The sequence below is a fragment of the Tauraco erythrolophus genome, chromosome 11 (genome assembly GCF_009769465.1).
Source record: "Tauraco erythrolophus isolate bTauEry1 chromosome 11, bTauEry1.pri, whole genome shotgun sequence".
NCBI classification, from domain to species: domain Eukaryota; kingdom Metazoa; phylum Chordata; class Aves; order Musophagiformes; family Musophagidae; genus Tauraco; species Tauraco erythrolophus.
In genome coordinates, this window is record NC_141475.1 from 12,381,088 (window position 1) to 12,401,597 (window position 20,510).

Here is a 20,510-nt window from a genome sequence, read left to right on the forward strand (position 1 = left end):
TTAAGGATAACGTCTTTTTCCTCCATTCTCCAGCAGGAAGGAACCATGCACCATAGTTATTTCTCTGAGAGAATCACTCTGTCCTCAAGAGCTACGTGAGACTACAGCTGTTGCTCTTGGCAGTCTCCGGCCTCTCCCCAAACTGTAGATTGTTTCGTATCATTACATAACTATCAGGTCACTAGGTCGATTGTGTTCTTTTGTTTCTGTTTGGTTTTTTTGTTTGTTCGTTTTGTGGGGTTTTTGTTGTTGCTGTTGGTTTTGTTTTTTTTTTTAATTTCACATAAAATTAATCAAAACTACCCACTGATAGTTTCAACATCACTCCATTTTAGTTTCTCAGAGGACAATACCACAGCAAAATGCAGATGACACTGTAGCAGCCTATGTCAGTCAAGACTCTTCAGAAAAGCCCAGACACACAAAAGCAACAACAAAAAACCACACCCACCAAACCAAATCAAACCAAAACCAAACAAAAAACCCCAAACCCCAACAGATTATCGTCGTCGTTTTTTTTTTCCCCACAACAAAAAGTGCACTTACCCCTGTGGGCTCAGATCCAAAGAATCCTCTCGGCTGTGTTGTAAACTGGGAGAGCCCAAATCTGCAGCTGCATTACTGGCAGCAGTGGCTGTTCCAGTACTTATTGTTGTAGTGGTACCCAGTGTTCCCGATCCATTAGTGCATACTTTCGGTGGGCTTGTTAGCAAAGCCTCAGACTCTGCTAAGTTTTTCACTTGGTGCATCACTCCTTTGCAAAAGAAGAAATCTATTTGGTGTGCTGGTTTGGTTATGGGATTTTTTGGGGTAGGGGTGGCAGTGACAAAGGTGTCTGAAGAGGTAAAAGGCCTGTTATTTGAACCTCTGTTTTGACTATGGCAGCATGGGCTCACCCACCCATCAATACTAAGTTTTAAAAGCAGTTTAATCTTTACTTCAGAAAGTTAACCTACATAGTTTAAAAAAATAATAATGACAGTAGCAAAAAAAGTAGGTAAAGAAACCCCAAAATTGCCAGTGGATTAGAACAGAGACTTCCTGCCAAAGATTCATCAGTTTTGTCCAGTAAGATTCCCCCTGTAATTTCAGGACGCCACCTTCAGCCTAAACGTAAGTTCATTAGCATCTAGTAAGCCTGTACAAACTTGCTTCAGATTCAGAAAACACAAGCTTGTCTCCTCCCAAGTCATATGAGGATAGCTTGTGTGGATCTGCCTTTTATTCTTCAAGAACAGTATTAATTTTTCACAGCTTAGGGAAATAGCCGTAAAGGATATGGATTCTCCATACACACATGCTTTTAAAATAATAAAAAAGATGAGAAAAAAAGAGAAAACAAGATTTACCTTCTCTTCTGAAGTAAACACTAAAAATGTCAGGTAACTTTTGCATTAAAATCTCTGCCATCTGCAGGGCTCCAACTACTATCTTAAGGTCTTGACTCGACAGCATGGAGGCAATATGACTAAAACACATAATTTATTAGAATTAGGTTTGTCTTATTTTTTTCCTTTTTTTTTTTTTTTTAAATCAAGTCAGTTAATCTTGCATACATAGTACTGGACACTGAAAACAAAGAAATTTCATTGTGCTTTCATAAAAGCTATCAATAAAAGGACTAAAGAAGTCCTCTTCCCACCTAAATCACTTTTACTAAGTTTTAACATGTGGCATAAAGGAAAAGAGAGTTTTCTGCCTTTAAAGAATATGGTGCTGTGGAACTTGGTACTTCCTTTGAAAAAACAGTCTATTTTCTAATTTATCCTTTTCTCTAACCTGTAGTAGAGCTTTCATAAATAGAACTTACCAGTTGAATGCCATGACAGTCTGTTATTGTTCACATTATGTTATCTCAAAATTCAACTTACCCTCAGAAAAGCTTATAGGCAAGTTTTAGAAATCAGGAAAACAGTGAATGGTAATATTAGACATTACTACTACACACAGTCATATAGGTAATCCAAGTTTCTAACAAGAACACCTAGAGTTGGCACCTACTGCAAAATCTAAGATGCAAAAACTTCCTGGACAGCTGGCAGCCTCAGCTTTTGGAAAAAAAAAAAAAAACCACAACGAACTTAAAAATACAATTTTCCCCTGAAAAAAGATCATTCAAAAAAAGTAATCATAAGTTTTGAGTCGTAAGCTCAAAATTAGTTTCATTCACAACAGCTTATGAACCCACCTTGAAACAGCATGGTTTTTCAGCACATCTTTCAGAAGTTCAGCATCAGCAAAATAAATTATCCTAAGAATTGCTCTAAGGCACTTGTGTCTAACAGCAGGTCCAGCTGAAGAACTATATACTTCATAAAGAACACCAAACAATGTTTTGATAAAGGATTTTGCCAGTTCTGGGTCCTCTTTCATTAGTTGTGCTCGAGCATCATCCTTTTTCAATTCTGAATGTCCACCTGTGAGAAATTGTGCAACAAATCACTACATAGTTCTTTGCATCTCTGCTCTGATGATTGCTTTCTTTTGTCAAAGCTGAATTAGTTTTGTTCTTGAATCAAAAAGATATAATGTAAGAACCAGAAGACAAACTAATGGCAAGAATGTAGATACAAATCCTCCTTCTTCAAGGAGTCGAATAATTTTTCTTGAGTTTTCTTACATATTTCTGTACGATACTAAGAAGTCCTCACACAGTCTTCATTAAATAGAAGAGCTGTATGAGCAAAACAGTTTCAGAAAATCCCAAGCTAGGAACACTCCAGCTCCCCCTCAATTTAATGCATTTTCAGTTCCCAAGAAAAGAGCTAAGATCTTAAAAAGAATACGTTTCAACAGTTTAAGTTTTGTTGTAAAGCTGTCTTCATTCACGTAAATCATGTTCCACAGAAACCATAAGAAATATATTAGCTACGTAGTAGACTTGCATAACTCAGCATAAATCAGCCATAGCTAGAGAGACTAGGTGTCTCCTAAGCTGTACTTACTAGAGTTTGTATTGGCTAAAGGGTTTGGTTTTCGCTGAATGGCACGTGCTGTTCCAGTATCTTCATTTATTTGCTGCATAGAGTTAAAATCAATAGTATAGACACGCCCAAGCGTAGACAAGCTTATCTCATCCTCACCAACTTGATGAGCTGCCTAAAAATAAGAGTTTAAAGTTAAGAAATGCCTAACAAATAGGAAGCTGAAAGTATGAAAGGCAAGAGGGGCAACACAGTAGGAAAAATAATGACTGACAGAAATATAGCAAGAACAGTGATTAAGCAGTTCACCCATTATGGAATATCAAAATAGTGCAGGATCAGCAGCAGACTTGAGGAAACTTATGTTTCTTACTCAGAAAGAACAAGGCTGATATTTTCAAAGCTGTAAAGAAAGTATTCAATTACTTATACAACCACGCACATATTTAAAAAATACCACCACATAAATGCGTGGAATTACTACCTCTATTATTCGACTATCAATCCTGTTATAGGGATGCCAGAGACCTCTGTCATCTCGCCATTGCCATATCGCACCATCTGTATTTTGTGCATTTCCTTTCTTTAGCATAGTATCAACAGCAAAGATCCCCTCTTTTGGCAGGCAAGGCATCAGTTCACTGTAAAGAACATTAAAACAGTATTTTACTACAAGTATTCACTGAAGTCCATCTAAGCTGAAAACTGTTTACCTTCATTTTAGAGAAGGTAGGGATTTTAACACACCAACCAGACCCAAAACCTAGGGTTGCATAGCTTACCAGATAAGAGAAGTAAGCTCATAAAGTTCTTGAGGACTTCGTGGAACAAGGTCAATTTGTTCTTGACAACTCCCATTTGAGGCTCCACAAAGGAGGAAGTGAAGCGTTTCTGCAATATCTGTAAAAATTATTATTCGTGAGATTGCTTATATCAGAATATGGACTCCATTTTGTGTTGGACACTATGCATAAGAGATAGTCACTGCCCAAAGCACACAGACAGTAAACAGAGACAAGAGTCAACTCTTCGAATGTTGTAAGAAATGTGTTTGTTCATAGGTCTAGGGTTTGTGGGTTTTGGTTTGCGGTGGGGTTTGTTTGTTGGTTGTTTTTTTTCCTTTAAGGCACTAGGGGGTAAATATCACTCAATATACAGGCACAGAAGAAAACCGAGGAACATACAGGGCAGTTGAAGTGACAAGTCAAAATTTACAAAATGAGAAGAAGAAAATGACTGAGAACTAAGACAGCTAAACAGCAGTCACTTTTCTTCAATGTTTTTGCTTAGAAAAAGTCCTTAAATCACATGTTTACCTCATCCAGTAAAGACTATAAAAAGAATTATTCAACTCATGTTGGAGTGAGAGTAACTTGTGCAGCTAACAGACTCAAAATTAGGTGAGCATTCCAGCAACAACAGCTAGAGATAAGAAAGACGAGAAAAAACCCTCAGGAAAAACAAGTTCTAACAAGATTAACTAAAGTTTGTATCCCAGGAAAAGCAGTGTAAGAGAGAAAAAAAAGAACACAGTACTTGTACAATCAAGTGCACAGAGTTCCATATTGACCGTAGGCATTAACTTAAATAGGTCCCCCAGAATACGAAAGAATAAGAACTCACTTTGCTTCATAAGTTGGACTGCAAGTGTAGGGCAATTGGAACACATTAAGGAAAACATGCGCACCACCATGATGAACATTCCTGAGCTCAGGATAGGAGGCGTCACTACCAAGAGTTGCTGGATATTTGTTAACAAGTCCTTGGAAGCAACCTGCTGAAGCAAGTTCTTCGGTGGGGAACAGCAAAATTGAAAATATTAGTTTGACTTTGCAAGGTAAGCCCTTAGGGGAAACTGAGGAAGGGAAGAAGGAAAAAAATCCACCCCCAAGAAACCCATACCCTTACCTCCTCATGCTGAAAGTTGTCCACTAGCCGTGCAAAACAGAGACAAGTGCTTTCAACAGATTTTTTGTCCTATTATTAAAAAAGTTAAGTATTTGTTTGAATTAAAATATTTTAACTTGCATTACATTATCCCGTCATTTTGACACATTCATAAAATTTCTCCAAAAAGGCCAGCTGAATCACGTTTTACAGAATATTACAGCTCTGAATTTTAAATTCATTGACACAGTCTAAACTGACCTCCTGATATGGCTGTGCTCCTGCATATTCCCTGGGAAACACCTCACACTTGCAAGACAAATACCTTTAGAGATGAATAAATGGATCTATAATATCCTTTTTGGATTCTACAAGGAGGAAACAAAAGGGAAAAGAGCTACAAAGCCAAAGCAACAAGAGATATAGGTAATAAGCAGGAGTGAAGGCTACTGTTTACAGACTACATGAAGCCTGAATTTTACATCATGCAGTGCAGCCACAACAGCAAATCCCAAGACACCAAGATAGTAAAAGACTGCTCTAAATATAGCTCTAGTTAAAAGTTCATTTAAACACTCAAAAAAGTTCATCTGAACATAATAAAACACTTTTACTGTGAGGTTGGTTAACGTTGGAAAAGGTTGCCCAGAGAGGTCAATTCTCCATCCTTGGAGATATGTTATAATAAATAAAATAAACAAATAAATCAGCTGGACATGGTCCTGGGCAATCTGCTCTAGTTGACCCTACTTAAGCAGGAGTTAGGACTAGATAATTGAGAGGTCCTTTCTAACCTCAACTATAAGATTTAACTCAAGATTTTTTTCCCCTCCCCCCAGAAAAATTCCACTTCAAAATTTCTTGAAATCTTACTTCTGTGGGCTGTAGCTTCTCTTCAGAGAGCAGGAGTCAGTACTTGTCCCTACTACTGCTGAAAACGGTGCTTCCTGTTTCCAAAGCACCATCTAAAGCTGATATTTGACTTCTGTGAAGCTGCCTCAAAGTTTCAAGTAGTCTCTCAGCAAGAAGATGTTGGCAAAATTAAGAATAGCACAGGAATACACAAAAATATTACCTGGAAGCTTCCATTTAGTTGCATTTGTTAAGGAACAAAATAATTTCTCCTTTTCCACCTTTTCAGCAGGGATCTGCCAACCAAGCAGTATGCCCAAATCTCTTTTGGTGCAACAATCATTACGAGTGCTCATTTATGAACATAGCAGCATTGCAGGACAGACAGATCTTAGGAGCCTTAGTGATGACTTAGAATTCATCACTTTAAACCATTGTGCAAGAGTAGGAACTTTCTTTATAAAAAACCATAAGCCCTCCCAAAAAGTCAAATCAGAAAACCGACAAAAACTGAAATGGAAGCTTTTCTGAGCTTGAAGTGGAAGGGAACCTTGCAACACATCCGTTGAGAAAACATTCGTAAACAAAAAAAAGAACAGTAATGCTACTGGATTTCCTCTTACTGATAGGCAACAAGGACTACAAACCCACTATTATTAACGCTCTAAGTTAAAGTATCTTATCTCATTTTACAAAAGTAATAGAGGTGTCATGAATCCTTACAGCATTTTGACAAAAAAACAAAAGCTCCATATACACGTTAGAATATCACAGCTTGACAGTATAGAAACTTTAAGGCAATTATCGCTTTGCAAAGGCACATAGTACACAGTAAAGAACTAATATCTGGAGGCAACTTTATACTACATTTAGTTCAAAATTACAACTTTACATTTTATAGTAGCTTCTTACCTGATGGGTTAACCTTTGTGTGAGGAGTGGCAAAGAATCTGCCACAAAGTGGAACTCATCAGGTGTTATACTCTGGCAGCAGTTGGCAGCAATAGCTAGTGCATTCCTCTGTGCATTTATACTGAAGAATTCCAAATACAGCAAACAGTCTGCCAACCCACCCTATAATAAAATAAACCAATATTTTCCCTCTCAGTGCTGCTAAAAATCACAGAAACTTTAGGGGTTTTTTTATTTCATTTTCACATAAAATCATCAAGATGTAGAACTGGTAGAGGTAAAAGTACTTTCTTTTTTACTTACTGCCTGCAGAATGGCTTTACTATGCCTGCGTGATAACATCTCCAGGGCTGTAAGCGCCTGCTCTGCCACATCAATGCACTGAATAACTTGCAGCTACAAGAAAACATGAAAGCTTGCAGATGAATTTCTAAACCAGTTTGTAAAAATAATCACTTTCATTAACAACTGGACAGTTAGCCTGTACTAAGACACGTATGCTAATGCAGCTGCACTGTAAGCTGCGATCAAGCTAGCCGATTTAAGGCTAGATCAGCTATATAGCTACTCCAAGAGTTATGTTTGCATAATTACACAGTATCTTTGCAACACCTATCAGACAAGAAGTTCTCAGTGAATCAGATACTGCTTTTCAGTAAGGGTAAATCTGTTTTTACAAGCTTCTCATGCATTACGTATTCTCTTGTAAGCTATGAAAAGAAAGCATTATCTTAATAGTATATCCTAAAATTAAAACGAAAGATAAAAATCCTCTCAGATTAGTTTAACACTGTTTTAATTTCATTTTACCTTTTCCAAGAAGACAGGAATTGCCTCTACCACTACAGCAGATGATCTGGGAAGTGCTTCCATCATATATGTTAAGGCTCGACACGCATGGTTCATCTATTAAGTATATAGATATGTGGTTTTAAGTTCAGATTATATATTTTTGTATTTTAAAAAGTTTCTTAAACATTACAAATCACTTACAATGTCAAAGTTGTGCTCCATCTGCAGCAGTGTTATCTGTTTTTTAAAAAAAATATTGTTAGTTTAGTAAAAAGTATCTCGATAGCAACATAAAAAAGGGCACAAATCAGTATCAGAGCTTTTAACTCAGGACTTAGAATTTTGGTAAAAGTTTCAAAAGAGCCACAACCTATTCTTGAGCTATTAAAGAATTAATAGGATTATCTAAATATAGCAAAACATGTCCTCAAAACCAAATAATGAGATGTAGATATACACATGCGCACATATATATAATTAAGAATACATAACATAAATATTCTTTATTTAATTTAAGCAAGATATTGAGTGAAATAGCCTCCAATAGAAACATGAGATTTAATCTTTACCAAAGCTGGTACAACACTCTTGACTGGAAATCCTCCTAATGTTTCTTCGTTTCCCATGACCAACAGCTGGCACATCTCAATCACTGCCTGCAGTTGCTGACTTTCATCAGTGGCTTGGAGACCTTGTAAAAGCTGTTGGGCTTTAGAACCTAGATATCCAGAAAAGAGATTAGAAAATAAGATATTAGAAAATATAAGTGTTTAAGGGAACTGTTATGCTATACTTCTGCCAGAGTGGAAGACCAGAGATAGTTTGCTTTCCTCTGTATTTGTAGTTTCACTTCCTTTCCCTGTCATAAAAGGGGGGAATAGGAAAGGGAGGCAAAATCTCACTCTTGGCTGTCTTTCCAGTGCCGACTGGTCAGCATAGCAAGTCCACCACACTGCTCACCATGGCCATCTTGCCAACCTACAGCAGGTACCAGAACCCAAACCACTCCACCTTTATAAAACAAAGGACTTTTCAGCACACCCCCTGGATAACACAGCACATGGAGTACCCATGAGACCCCATCCTCTTCTCGGCAGGCAATGTAACAGGCTGCCTTTGGCTCTCCTGGGAAGCCAAGCAGGCTTGAACTAGAAGGTACACATCTTATCCAGCTGCACAATGCAGACATGGTAGAACAAGACTAAGGACCCATGTTCTCACTGACGCGCTGACTGAAGGAAACTTTGTCTGATACATTGTCTATAGTTTCAAAAATGTCTTAGGTATCTTAGAACCAGCATCTACTAATAGTTTTAAAGCTAACTTAAGCATTTCTTTAATGCTAACAAAAAACCCAAAGGGGTTGGAGAGGTCTTTTGTTAAGCAGCCCATCATGCAAAAGAAAAAGATAAGGAAGGGGTTAAAAGGCAAGAACCCTCCCTTCCCCACCTAGAAGGGAACATTAAGATGCCCCATAAAAAGAAAAGAAAAGAAATACAGCTAAATCAAGTTTCTCTTCCTTATAGGAAGACAAGCAAATTAATATTGTTGTCTAGTGGTCTAGCACTATCATGACATACAAATCTCCAACATGTACAATATTACATTAAACTACAAAGCTAATCTAAATATTAGATTTCACTAGTGGCTGAATTCTACTAGTCTGGAAGTGGAAAGAATTAAGTCAAATTAGACAAACTTTGCTTACTAGCTCCACTTCCAATTGTCCTGTGGAAGAGCTGCGACATCCGAGGACCAAGAGGGCCAAACAGGTGAGGAGGAAGACCCCTAGCCTCTAACAGAGCTAAAAGCAAACAGAGGATAACAGCCATTGTCAAAGCTTCTGCATATATTTTAAAAGCTTAAATTCCATGATGCTATAATTTAAGACTACTAGAATTTTGATACTTTAAGAAAGAAGAGTTAGGATTAGATGACTGCAGCTACCTCGATTTCTAAAAAAAACACCAAAAATATGACCTTTAGGGAAGAAACAACTCATTTTTGTATGCATCAGAGCATTAAGTCCCTCTAAGAAGTCACCCACTGAGCTTCCAGAGTTATGCATCTCACAGAACAAATCTGGTCTACTAAATTGTTATAGTCTAGATCTAGAATAGCAGATACACCAGATGGTAACTTCAAATCTGAAATCAAACAACAAAATAGGTTAAGCTTATCTTCACATTTTCAGGAACTGAATGGCTCTATTAATCTGAAAAAATGACATTGAAATAAAGTTTCACAGCTTTATTTGCTGGTAAGCAGGAGAGGAAGGAACTCTGCTAGATATTAGGGGTTTTATGGATACTTTTCAGTAGTGTTACTTAAGCTAGACTAAGTGAGGGATTCTGATTTTTATTGTGGCAATCATGACTATTGCTGATCGATACAATAATGATTAATAGTAAAAATCAATTTAGCTCAATATTCCTAATGCATACCTATGCTTACTGAGGACATTAGGCAAGTGAAGTGGTAGTGACACAACATTTATTTCCACATGAAACGTCCAGATTAATTGAACCCTATCATTTGCAAAGGAGATCATGAGCTCAGAACTCCTCATGGTGTAGCGGTAAAATCATTAAAACAGTTGCAGGACATGCAAACTGACTTTATACCTGTCTGTACTCTTACGATTTTGAGACCTGAATCCTTTAACCCAAGCACAAAAGCAAGCATTTTAAGAATGTTTAAGTTTTGTTTTGTCAAAGCTTACAACAACATGGGTACCAATGACAAGCACAAAAAACGTCATCCAGAAGGAGGTAGAGTTAACAATAGGCCTAACCTGGCCTGTCAAGTGAAAACATTCTTGCAAAGACTTATTTCTGTATTTGAGGTTACACACTTAATTGGATTGAGTTCAAGTTCTGGATTGATTGAGAAATCATCAGTAGTAGTGTATTATACATCATGTAAATGAGTAAGGACACTGCCACCCCTTCCAGACATTACTTCCAAATTCTTGCATCTTTAGTGAATTAAGGCTTGTAACTCCATACTTCAGAACTACTATAAGCAAAGCAACATATTCACAGAGAGAGAAACAAGATACAGCCGTCTCACTACATATAATACAGAATTTGGGTAGGTACGGCTATTTATAGGCTGCAAACAAAAAAACAATGGTAAATTATTAACAGCTTTTATACCTTGTAATCTTCCCATCTCAGAATCGTCTGACTCACTTTCTCCAGAGGTTGTCATACCTACAGCCCCAGCAACAGAACTAGAAGCTAAAGAAATAAAGTAGAGATTAATGCAAGTTACAGTGCCTTTAAAGCTACAAAATTTGCATCAATTCCACCATCAAGGAAAGCGTCCCCCATCAGAAGAGTGCTCTGCAGTTGACATTGCCACCATCATACTTCTGTACAACTCTCATTTTAAATAGACCAGTCTACAGGTCTAATACTTTCCAAAAGTCGAGAGAGGTGATATCAACACAAAATAAATCAATACAAGATAATTAAAAAAAACAAATACAACTAGATCAGCAAATTACCGTTCAGACAGATTTACCTGTAACATTTGTAAACTTATGCTTTTCTTACTTGTTATGCTGTGCTTAGTTTCCATTAATTTTGACTTTTTGTACTGATGTAGCTGGCTTTAAGCAGAGAAGATTTGAGATTATCAAGCTCCTTTGAACTCACTACCAATTAGGTCCAGATGATAAGATTAAGTACCATTTAACAGGACTGTGCAAGTAAGAATATTTAACTTGGTTACAGATTTCTCCAGTACAGACACGCTTGCAATTTCAACAGAAAACTTGCAGAATATTTATGAGTAGTTAACAAAAGAGCTTTTACAGGTAAATGCATGCCTTCTGCGTTCTGAACAGTTTGATGTCTCCTCAGCTGGTGGTACAGCAATTTACGTACCATTAGCTGAAATTACTATTTTTTTTTAAAAAAAAGTAGATGCCTGAATACTTAAGTCTACTCTATTGGACATAGTTTGGAGACTACAAAAAAAGCGTAACTGAAACACTTACCAGATACCCAAGAAATCAGATTCAAAAGTAAAAGTCCCTTTCACTTAAAAACATTCCAGAATTATTTACCAGCTTAAATAATTTCTTCTAAACACTTAATCCATTTAATTATCTTTAAATACAAAGAAGTTTCTATCAGCAACTGTACTAAAAATGCTTCAGCTGGAATTTTTTCTTACCTGCAGCTCCCTGGGGAGTCTCATCTGTACGAGCAGCTGAAGAATTAACTCCATCCTGGTTGTTGTCAGGATCCGCCATCTTCTCCTGTCGACGAGCTTCAGCTGCTCCTCTTTTGCCCAGGCCAGAGCCTCGCCGACTGAAGATTCAAAAAAACAAAGTTTCAGACCTTATGAACTAAGACAAGAGATTTACTGTGAGACTACTCAAAGCCACATAACATTTAGGTAGATCACTACCACTAAGTTGCACAAACAGATTTGCATAAGAATCAGTTGCACAAAATTATCCAACTCTTCTTTACCCTTCTTACCCCACACCATGGCAGTGATTTGTTTATACTGATGCATTACAGATAGATCATAGAATCATAGAATGGTTAGGGCTGGAAGGGACCTTCAAAGGTCATCCCTGTTCCTTGCAGGGGGGTTGGACTAGATATCTCCAACTAGATCAGGTTGCTCAGATCCTTACATTAATACCCTTCAAGATAAGGTAGTCTACTAAAATATAATAGTCAAGATGAGTAAGATGGAAGTGACAGTTACAAATCACATACACATTTGAGAAGCTTGATAACAGAGTAACTATCTTTAAAGGAAGTTCTGAACTACTGAAAGCACAAAGAGGAAACTGATATTCAACTTGATTTTCAGTGCCAGAACAAGTATGAGGGCACAAACCTTTAAGTTTGCTTTTTTAAACACTGTCATCACCACTACAAATATATATACCTCAAAGTAAACAGTCAAATTGAAACACAGACTTGACAACAGAATCAGACTTCAGAAGCTTTTTTTCATAGCATGGAAGAGGGAAAAGACATTGTGCTGGAACTACTAAACATAGTTTAGGCATAAAAAAATAGTAAAGCTTGTTAAGGCTTCCTAAGTCTAGCTTCAGCATATACAGCCACAAAAATTTTTTTGCATCACAGGACACATTTACTCTGCCCTCCAATTTCATCTACCAGCTGTTTAAAATTATTAATTCAGGACTAATTTTCCCCTGCATCAGAAAGCATATTGAGTACTTGGATATTTGTAGCATTGTTCAGTTGCAGCTGCTGACAAGCTGAGTCAGCTTAACAATGTACACTATTAAAACAGACTCCTGTGTGGTACCATGAAGTCTTATTTTTCAGAATAGTAATCTATTTTATTATTCATGATGGACAGTAGTTTAGCATTCTATGTTCAGTATCTTTTTAAACATCTCCTTAAGGAAAGGCTTACTTAAATTTGTGATCTTGGCTTTGGGTGTTTCCCTCCTTCCAATTCCACAGCTAAGGGACTCATGGAAGGTCTGATGGTGACAAATTCTATGTGCTATCCATGACACTAGTGTACAGAGTAACCCAGCAGGCCTGAAGAGCTTCAGCTACAATAGTAAAGCAAGAGATAGACAAGGCCAATTTCCATGCGTGAAAGTGACATTAATATCAACCTACTGTCATAATCATATTTCATTATCTTAATTTTTACCTGGTGCTAGCACAGGAGCCCGTGGTCTTTTGCCGTGTGCTCCGCCGCAAACTGGGGAGCTCAGCAGGTGGTGATTCACTGCGCTTCTTTGTAGATTTTCTTAGACCTATGTAGTATGTAAAGAATTGAGAGTACATCAGTCTTTAAATACACAGCAGTTCTACAAAGAAACAAAACTTCTACGTAGAAGAACAGCTTCTACATAATAACCACAATTAGCCCACATCAGCTTTTAGTCATCTTACCCCAAATTGCTGTACCAGTAAAAGAAATGTTCAGATACTACTGTACTCACTATTTTAAGTAATACTAAACTCCAAGTTGCTATCTAGACACCTTTTCCTAACCTACACGCCAGTTACAGAAAAGCTTGTAAGTCTTTCTCATGCTAAACAGGTACCACACTATGGAATACAAGTTTATTTCCACATGCTGATGTTCAGAACACTTAGAGATGATGTTTAGCTTTATCTAAAGAGAGAAAAAGAAATTACATTGAGGAGGAGGGCAGTAGTGGTTGCATCTGTTTTCCCCATCTCCAAGCAAACCTGTGCAGCATAAACTTAATCTTCTTCACTAGCTGAATCATACTTTTTAGTCAGTTTTATTCACATCAGTATGGCTTAAGAATAACTGCCTTAAATCAAAACCATGCTGCCCTCTAGGAGTCAAGCACTGTCAGTGTTGAGATCTGTCATATGTATTGTTTGTGTTCCTATTTCAACTACCTCCCTTCAACCCTTACCACTGTCTTCCTTGAGGAGCAAATCCTTATCAGGTCCAGCTTTGTATGTCAGTCCTCCACGCCTCCACAATAAATCAATAAAATATAGCAAGACAGAACTCCATAACAATCAATTTAGACATACTATTACTAGAACAGTTGTAAATAATTTTGAAAAGATGAGAAAGTTAAATCACTGCTCCCTCTTCTGGTAACAAAGCAGAAATAAAACAGATTTAAATGCAACATTTTTGAGCACAAACCAGCTACTGTCTATTTCCTTAATTCAAAAAAATTCCAAGAATGCTGAGTTGCGGCACTGAGGGATGAAGTGATAACCATGCAACTTCTGACTGGATATTTAACGGAAAACTGATCTGAAAAGCTGTTATTGACCTAGTCAATAGCCTGTCCTTTCAAATACTATACTATATTTGATCCAGGAATACAATGCTATGTGCAGTTAAATTCCATGCAGATTAAAGTTAACCTGATGTTTATGTATTTACCATGCACCTGGCTTACTAACTCAAGAAATTTGAAAACCTTAAGAAAACAACAAGGTTCTGTATTTAACAGCCACCAAGCACTGAACTGCAGGCCAGCCACTTGAATTTTCAGATGATCTGTATATATATAGAACAAAACACGTAACTTTTTCAAATACTCAAAAAAAACAGTGACATTTTTACTATATATGCTTTCAAATCAAAAATTTGTGTTGAAGTTGTTACAACGGAAATACATGATGACTTCAATCCTATTTACATACAGTCAGACACTCATGGGGGGAAGAAAGAGGGGAGGAAGAGGAGCGTGTTATAAAGCAGAGATATAAGACAAAAACAGTTTGAAACAGTTGTAGCAGGATCCCATGCCACAGATATCTAAGCTTCTCAAGTACTAAAAGTGCACAGACACAACCAAACTCCTGGCATAGCTAGTTATATTTTACATTAGAAAATGCATGATTTCACTGGCACTAGGTATAGCACTGTATTACTCCACAGATAAAACATGTTTATCACTCCGAGTTCACATTATATGGACAAGTAGGCTACTCGGTAAAACTTTAACAGTGTGGTGAAATTCCAAGTGAGACGTACTTTTGCTTTATACTTAGAAGAATAAGTTAATCACCCTGTTACAGTACAGCTCACAGAAAAAATATTTATTCTTCATGTCAGCATGCCACTTACTACCTCAAATCTGTGTGTGCTCATTTTCAAGTAGTCAAATCTAAATATTAGGTAACTTCATATCAGCGTAGTAATAGGCTATCAATGAGACACCACAGATCCACTGTACGTGAAGTAAGATTGACTTGACTAGCATCAAAATAGGACTTCTGCTAACAGGAAAGGTTTCACAAAACAGCAGAGGTAGCTTACCAGCTAACTGTTAACAGCTACAGTTAAACTGTTGTTTAGCAGTATAATACACTCACTCATGTCTATCCCAAGTGATAGACCAGTCCCAAGATGCACAAAATGCACACTTGATACACTTGCTTGTTCTGTTAGTATTCTGCCAGTTTGGTGAGCTGATCTTGCTCAACACAGGTCAGATGAACACAAACATGAATCAGTAGGGCAATGAAGCTCTGAAATGGGTTGTCCTTTTCCATAAGAGGCATTAAATTAGCTGATCCATCTCTTGAAACTGTATTACCTCACTAAGTGTTTTAGAGAGTGTACGGTTACCCAGTTACCGCTTGGTAGATGAGCTGCAGAATATATGGCAGCCTGAGCACCCAGAAGGCTTGAGCTCTTTTTCTCCTGCTGCTCAGGAAAAATGTTCTACTTGTCAGATCTTTTTGCATGTTTCTCTTTTCCCAAGTCTTTACCTCTCTACCTCTGATGTATCTACCAGGGCACATATGAGCTTCCACCTCCCTCTATTAATTTCAAAGGCTAAAAAGGAAGCACAGAAGACTTCTCATAGCGCTCTCCCTTCCTGCTGTTCAATGCCACTCTGCCCTTTAAGTTCATTGTTTAAGACGGCTTCTTAAGCCAAACTTACCACCTGCATCATTTCCAAATCCTTCAAGTCTTCCCAATACCGTAAGCTTAGGAGTGCTTATTTTTTCCACGTAGGGATGAACCTTGTTCCTTCCACTTGTATTGTCATCAGAATTTGATCTCCCCCTTAACACACTGCCAGCGTGGCCTCCCGACTGAGAGTCCTGTATCTACAGGAGGTGCACAAGGCTCAGAGCCCCAAGCCTTCACTGGTAAATAGGGCACAACCAGCATTCAGAGATAGGATTAGAGATGTCCTGTGACTGCGTGACAAAGGAAGGCACCAGTTGTACTGCCACAGACACACAGTAAGGGCTTTCAGGGGAGTTGGTTTGATGTTCAACTCCAAGAGTTGTTTATTCAGCACTGTTTCTGTAATATACAGAGCTATGAAAGAAATCAGTTTCAAAGAGCTAGTAAAAGTTATGAACAGAGATGTACTTTCAGTAAATCAAAAGAAAATTACATTTAAGCAGTTCATATTCAACAACTGCAAAACCTTCAGATGTAAACTTCAGAATTAAAGCAGAGGCATAGGCTTCCTTACAGAGAACAGATAATATTGCTTATGCCCTGACATCATCCTATTTGCATGCCAAACACTCATGTTAATGACTCTGAAGAAAAATAGACCCAAACAGGCTAAACCTGAAACAGTACAGCCTAACACAAATAAAAAAAAAAAAAAATCTTAAGAACATCTTCACGTTTAAGTGTGTTTACCAGTTGTGTTTTTTTTTTTAAAGGCATTTTTTCTTGTGTGAGAGAAACAAGTTCTGAATGCAGCTGTACTGCATTCATTTAAGTCTGAGTGTATTACCCAAGCCAAAACAAAGTTGGCCAAACCTTCACAGTCCATAAACCCAGAAAGCCCTTTATTTGCAGTTCGGAAAGATAAACAGTAGATATTTACTTGTTAGGACTGGGAGTTTAGACTTCAGAGTGGCTCCTGTGTTGGGCTGCTCTCCTCACACAATAAAGATAAAGTGAGATTAGCTATGGCAGGGGAAGGCAAGATGACTTCCTGTCATTCCAATAGTCCACTATTGCCCTCCCTCAGTACCAACCCAGATATCCACATGATATTGATTATAATCCCACACAGCCCATCGCTACAATTAAACCAAGTATCTCCATGCCAGCCATCTTATTTCCTCAAGTCCGTAACCATAAGGCTTTAACGACTATCACACAGACAGCACTGTCCCCCACAATCTCAAATAAACTAATTAAGTGCTATTTTCAGATTCTTTTCTCCATCACCTCTGCCAATCTCATGAAGACAGGAGTTATACACCATTCACACTCAGTGTTCACATTCATGTGGCTTTTCAGTGTATCCCAATAATCTCTCTAGCCCCCAAGATGTTAAAAGTATTAGATAGAGACTTCTCAGCCCAGGACAGCTACCCTAAGTTATGCTGCTCTCTGCATTGTCCCAGCCATCATTCCCAGCTTCTTCCTACTTAAGGGCCACAAGACACTAAACAAGGGGCAGTACAGGTTTCCCTAATAATGGAGACATAATTAAGCTTGTTTTTATATTGTTACATAATCAGTGAGATGACCTGATTCACAACATTTTAAAAGCCCCTACAAAATACAGGGCTTGAAAGGGATGTGAAAACAGCCAAATAAAGAGAGCAAAACCTGAGACTTGCTTTTATTTCCCCACACCGCCCCAACAAGAAATACTTAGCTACAAAAACAGAGAGAAAAGACTTCAGTCTAGCCTGTTTTTATTCTTCCAACAAATTCTATAGCTGTTTTTCGGTGATGTCACTGCTCAGTTACACAGACTACTGTGTAGCTGAAAACTCTGAAAGTCACCTTGGCCGCATTTAACACCTATTAATTATCCTGTGAGGACTGGACAAGAAACCTTAGGGTATTCCCCTCCAATACATTAAAAGCTTCTGCAAAAATGGCAACCATGTCTCTCCTCATTCTTCTCTACTGAAGAGTAAGCCAGCTCAGGTCTTCTAGTTTTTCTTTCAAAGATCACAACTAATAATTCTTCTTGTAATTCCTGAACTGCAATACCCAAAAGTAAACAGCACTGCACTTATATAGACATGATTGACTGCATGTTAGCCAGAATCATGTCCCTTCTCCTCCCACTTTTCTTCCTAGAACCACTCGCTCATCATTTTTCCTGAAGTTTTTACAGCTTCTTACAGAGTTATGTTTGCATGTTTGTTTTTTGTTTATCTCCCATTAGTTCTCTAAGCCCTGTTTCAAACTTTTTCAAACATCTGTTTCACATTACACCCCTACACAAGCCTACTGAGTTTTAGCTTTCGCTTTCTACATAGGATTACGATGACTTCTAAGGACGTGTTTCCAGGCAGAGGGGTGTAAACGGCAATAATTTAATCTAAATCACACTTTGCCTTATTGCTTTAGAAAGCTTATGGAATGTTAATATTTGTGCGAAAAATCAGCTACTCCTGCTCCCTTATCCTTTAAGGGTACTAGACTGCTATAGAAAATAAGTCTGAACTTACTTATTCTTCCTTAAAAACCTACCCCGGAGCTTTATTTTCTTAATATTCTCTTGAAACTTCTCAGCATTATCCAAAACATGTATTTTGTTTAAATATTTCAAATTCGCCCCAACATTTGAGTTAGTGAAGCTGTACAGCAGAGAAGTTATTTTCTCTTTTTCAAAAAAAAAAGACTAAGCTAACAATAGTTATTATTGATTCCAGGATCACTTCAATCTGTTGTCAAAGAGCTCTAATGGACTACTTGAAAGGCTGAGAATATTTGAAAATATCAAAGTTTAACACTTTGTCCTGGTTTTAGCTGGGACAAGATTAGCTCTTCTTTTTAGCAGCTAGAAGAGCTCCGTGTTTTGGTTTTACTCAGAGGCTCGCTCTGAGAAGAATGCTGATAGCACACTGATGTTTATAGCTGGCACTGAGGTCTCACGGACTTTTTCAGCTGCCAGGTTCTTGCCAGTGTGCAGGAGCACAACAGGATAAGGGGGGAGTATAGCTTGGACAAAGGGGTCCACAACTCTCCTTACGATTTGTACCTGAACTTAAGATTGAGGGCCAAATTGGCCAATTAGTATTCCATATCATGCAGCGTCATGCCCAGTATAAAAGTGAGAGTCAGCCGGAAAGAAGGGCTTCTGCCCTTCCGGGACTCTCACTTTCAGGTGCTCAGAGTGCTTCCTCTCTCTCTCGCTCTCTGTCTCAGGGCCTCCCGTTCGTCTGGGATCGCGGTATCGAGTTTTATCTGTTTTCGGGATTGCAGCTTCGTAACAAGACGGGCCTCGGTCAAGGGGTGGTGAGCAATTACACTGTACATCACTCATTTGCATATGTTTATCCTTGTACATATCTGTGTGTGTATATATATAGGTAGCGGTAGTAGTAAATTATTCTTATCTCAACCCTTGGGTCTCTTTTTCCTCTTGGATTCTCTCCCTCATCCCTGAGGTGTGGGAGGGTGAGAGGGGACTGTGTAGGGTATAGTTGCCGGAGCAGCCTAACCCACCACACACTTCTATTCTAGGTTGAGGTCTTACTCTTAGCAATATTCAGTATAATCACTTACTCTGACCAATGATATTCAATATAATAACCATTAGAATAAGTTTTGCTGTAATCTACAGTAAAATAAAGAGGCATTAGACATTTTAGACCTCCTAGTATCACCTGCTAGTACTTTATTCCTCACCCTCAAATCAGGACACCATCTAGAGATAGTAACTTTAACCTCTATTGAGTCTAGAAATGTGTTTCAACAAGCTTTGTGCCCCTTACCAGTGACTTTTTACACATACACACCCCTGCTATAGTCCATACCAACTTGGTTTTGTGACATACTTGAATATGTTAGTTCAACTTAAGTTTATCTTTTTGTAAATGATGACTTTCAGGTCATGGCAGAGCTAAAGCTAGTCAAGGTGGCTTTCTCAGTACATTCTTTGTGGACACAGTTTAGACTCATTCTCAATGCTGTTTAAGCTACCCAACGCATAACCCCCCCTTATGTTGTGCTATCCCACCCTTCCTCTCCTCACTCCTTGAAGTTTTGTAACTTGTCACATATATCACACTCTGCCTTCACCTCCTCATTGTTCACAAATTCTCTCCCCTCCCTGTTGCTTTTCTTCATTGCTAAAAACTTGCCTGTAACAAGGACAGACTTAAGTGTCCTGGTTTTAGCTGTGACAGAATTAGTTTTTCTATTTAGTAGTTATAATAGCTCTGTGTTTTAGATTTAGTATGGGATTTGTTATGAGAAGAATGCTGACAGTGCACTGATGTTTATAGTTGGCACTCAGACATCAAGGACCTTTCAGCTTCCCGTGTTTTTGCCAGTGTGCAGGAGTACAACAGGCTGGGGAGAGCACGGCCAGGACAAAGGGTCCACAACTCCACCTATGATCTGAACTTAGACTTAAGGGCTAAATTGGCCAATGAAGTATTCCCTATCATGCAACGTCATGCCCAGTATATAGATGAGGGTTGACTGGGAAGTTTGGAATTTTCTTCTCAGGGCTCTCTGGGACTCTTGGAGCTCTCTTGCTCCTTTTTCAGGCATCTTGCTCATCCAGGATTGCAGTGTCGGGACTTATCTGTTTCAGGATCACTTGCCAGGACAGAACAGGCGTTGGTCACGGGGTGATGAGCAATTAGATGGTGCATCACTTGTTTTTATATATATTATTGTCACTTTATTATATATGTTCATAAGTTACTACTTTATCATTAT

General features: G+C 38.1%; 1 protein-coding gene across 13 annotated transcripts in view; it reads right to left on the reverse strand.

Moving 5' to 3' along the window:
- The window catches only part of TRIP12 (thyroid hormone receptor interactor 12), an 84,216-nt gene that overhangs the window by 23,160 nt on the left and 40,546 nt on the right, over window positions 1–20,510 (reverse strand). For 12 of the 13 annotated variants that reach the window (XR_015222394.1, XM_086617974.1, XM_086617966.1 and 9 more), the window contains 17 exons: window positions 13,035–13,140; window positions 11,553–11,689; window positions 10,526–10,609; window positions 9,076–9,171; window positions 7,937–8,085; window positions 7,569–7,604; window positions 7,386–7,481; window positions 6,879–6,971; window positions 6,576–6,737; window positions 4,833–4,901; window positions 4,548–4,713; window positions 3,707–3,824; window positions 3,409–3,565; window positions 2,946–3,099; window positions 2,189–2,417; window positions 1,350–1,468; window positions 547–754 (listed from right to left, as the gene is read on the reverse strand). Coding sequence is in view for 12 of the 13 variants with exons in the window: in XM_086617974.1 (XP_086474100.1) it covers window positions 547–754; window positions 1,350–1,468; window positions 2,189–2,417; window positions 2,946–3,099; window positions 3,409–3,565; window positions 3,707–3,824; window positions 4,548–4,713; window positions 4,833–4,901; window positions 6,576–6,737; window positions 6,879–6,971; window positions 7,386–7,481; window positions 7,569–7,604; window positions 7,937–8,085; window positions 9,076–9,171; window positions 10,526–10,609; window positions 11,553–11,689; window positions 13,035–13,140 (2,179 nt within the window). In the remaining variant the exon portion in view is untranslated. The remainder of the gene's footprint in view (window positions 1–546; window positions 755–1,349; window positions 1,469–2,188; window positions 2,418–2,945; window positions 3,100–3,408; window positions 3,566–3,706; window positions 3,825–4,547; window positions 4,714–4,832; window positions 4,902–6,575; window positions 6,738–6,878; window positions 6,972–7,385; window positions 7,482–7,568; window positions 7,605–7,936; window positions 8,086–9,075; window positions 9,172–10,525; window positions 10,610–11,552; window positions 11,690–13,034; window positions 13,141–20,510) is intronic. The other variant, XM_086617969.1, reaches the window with a different exon arrangement.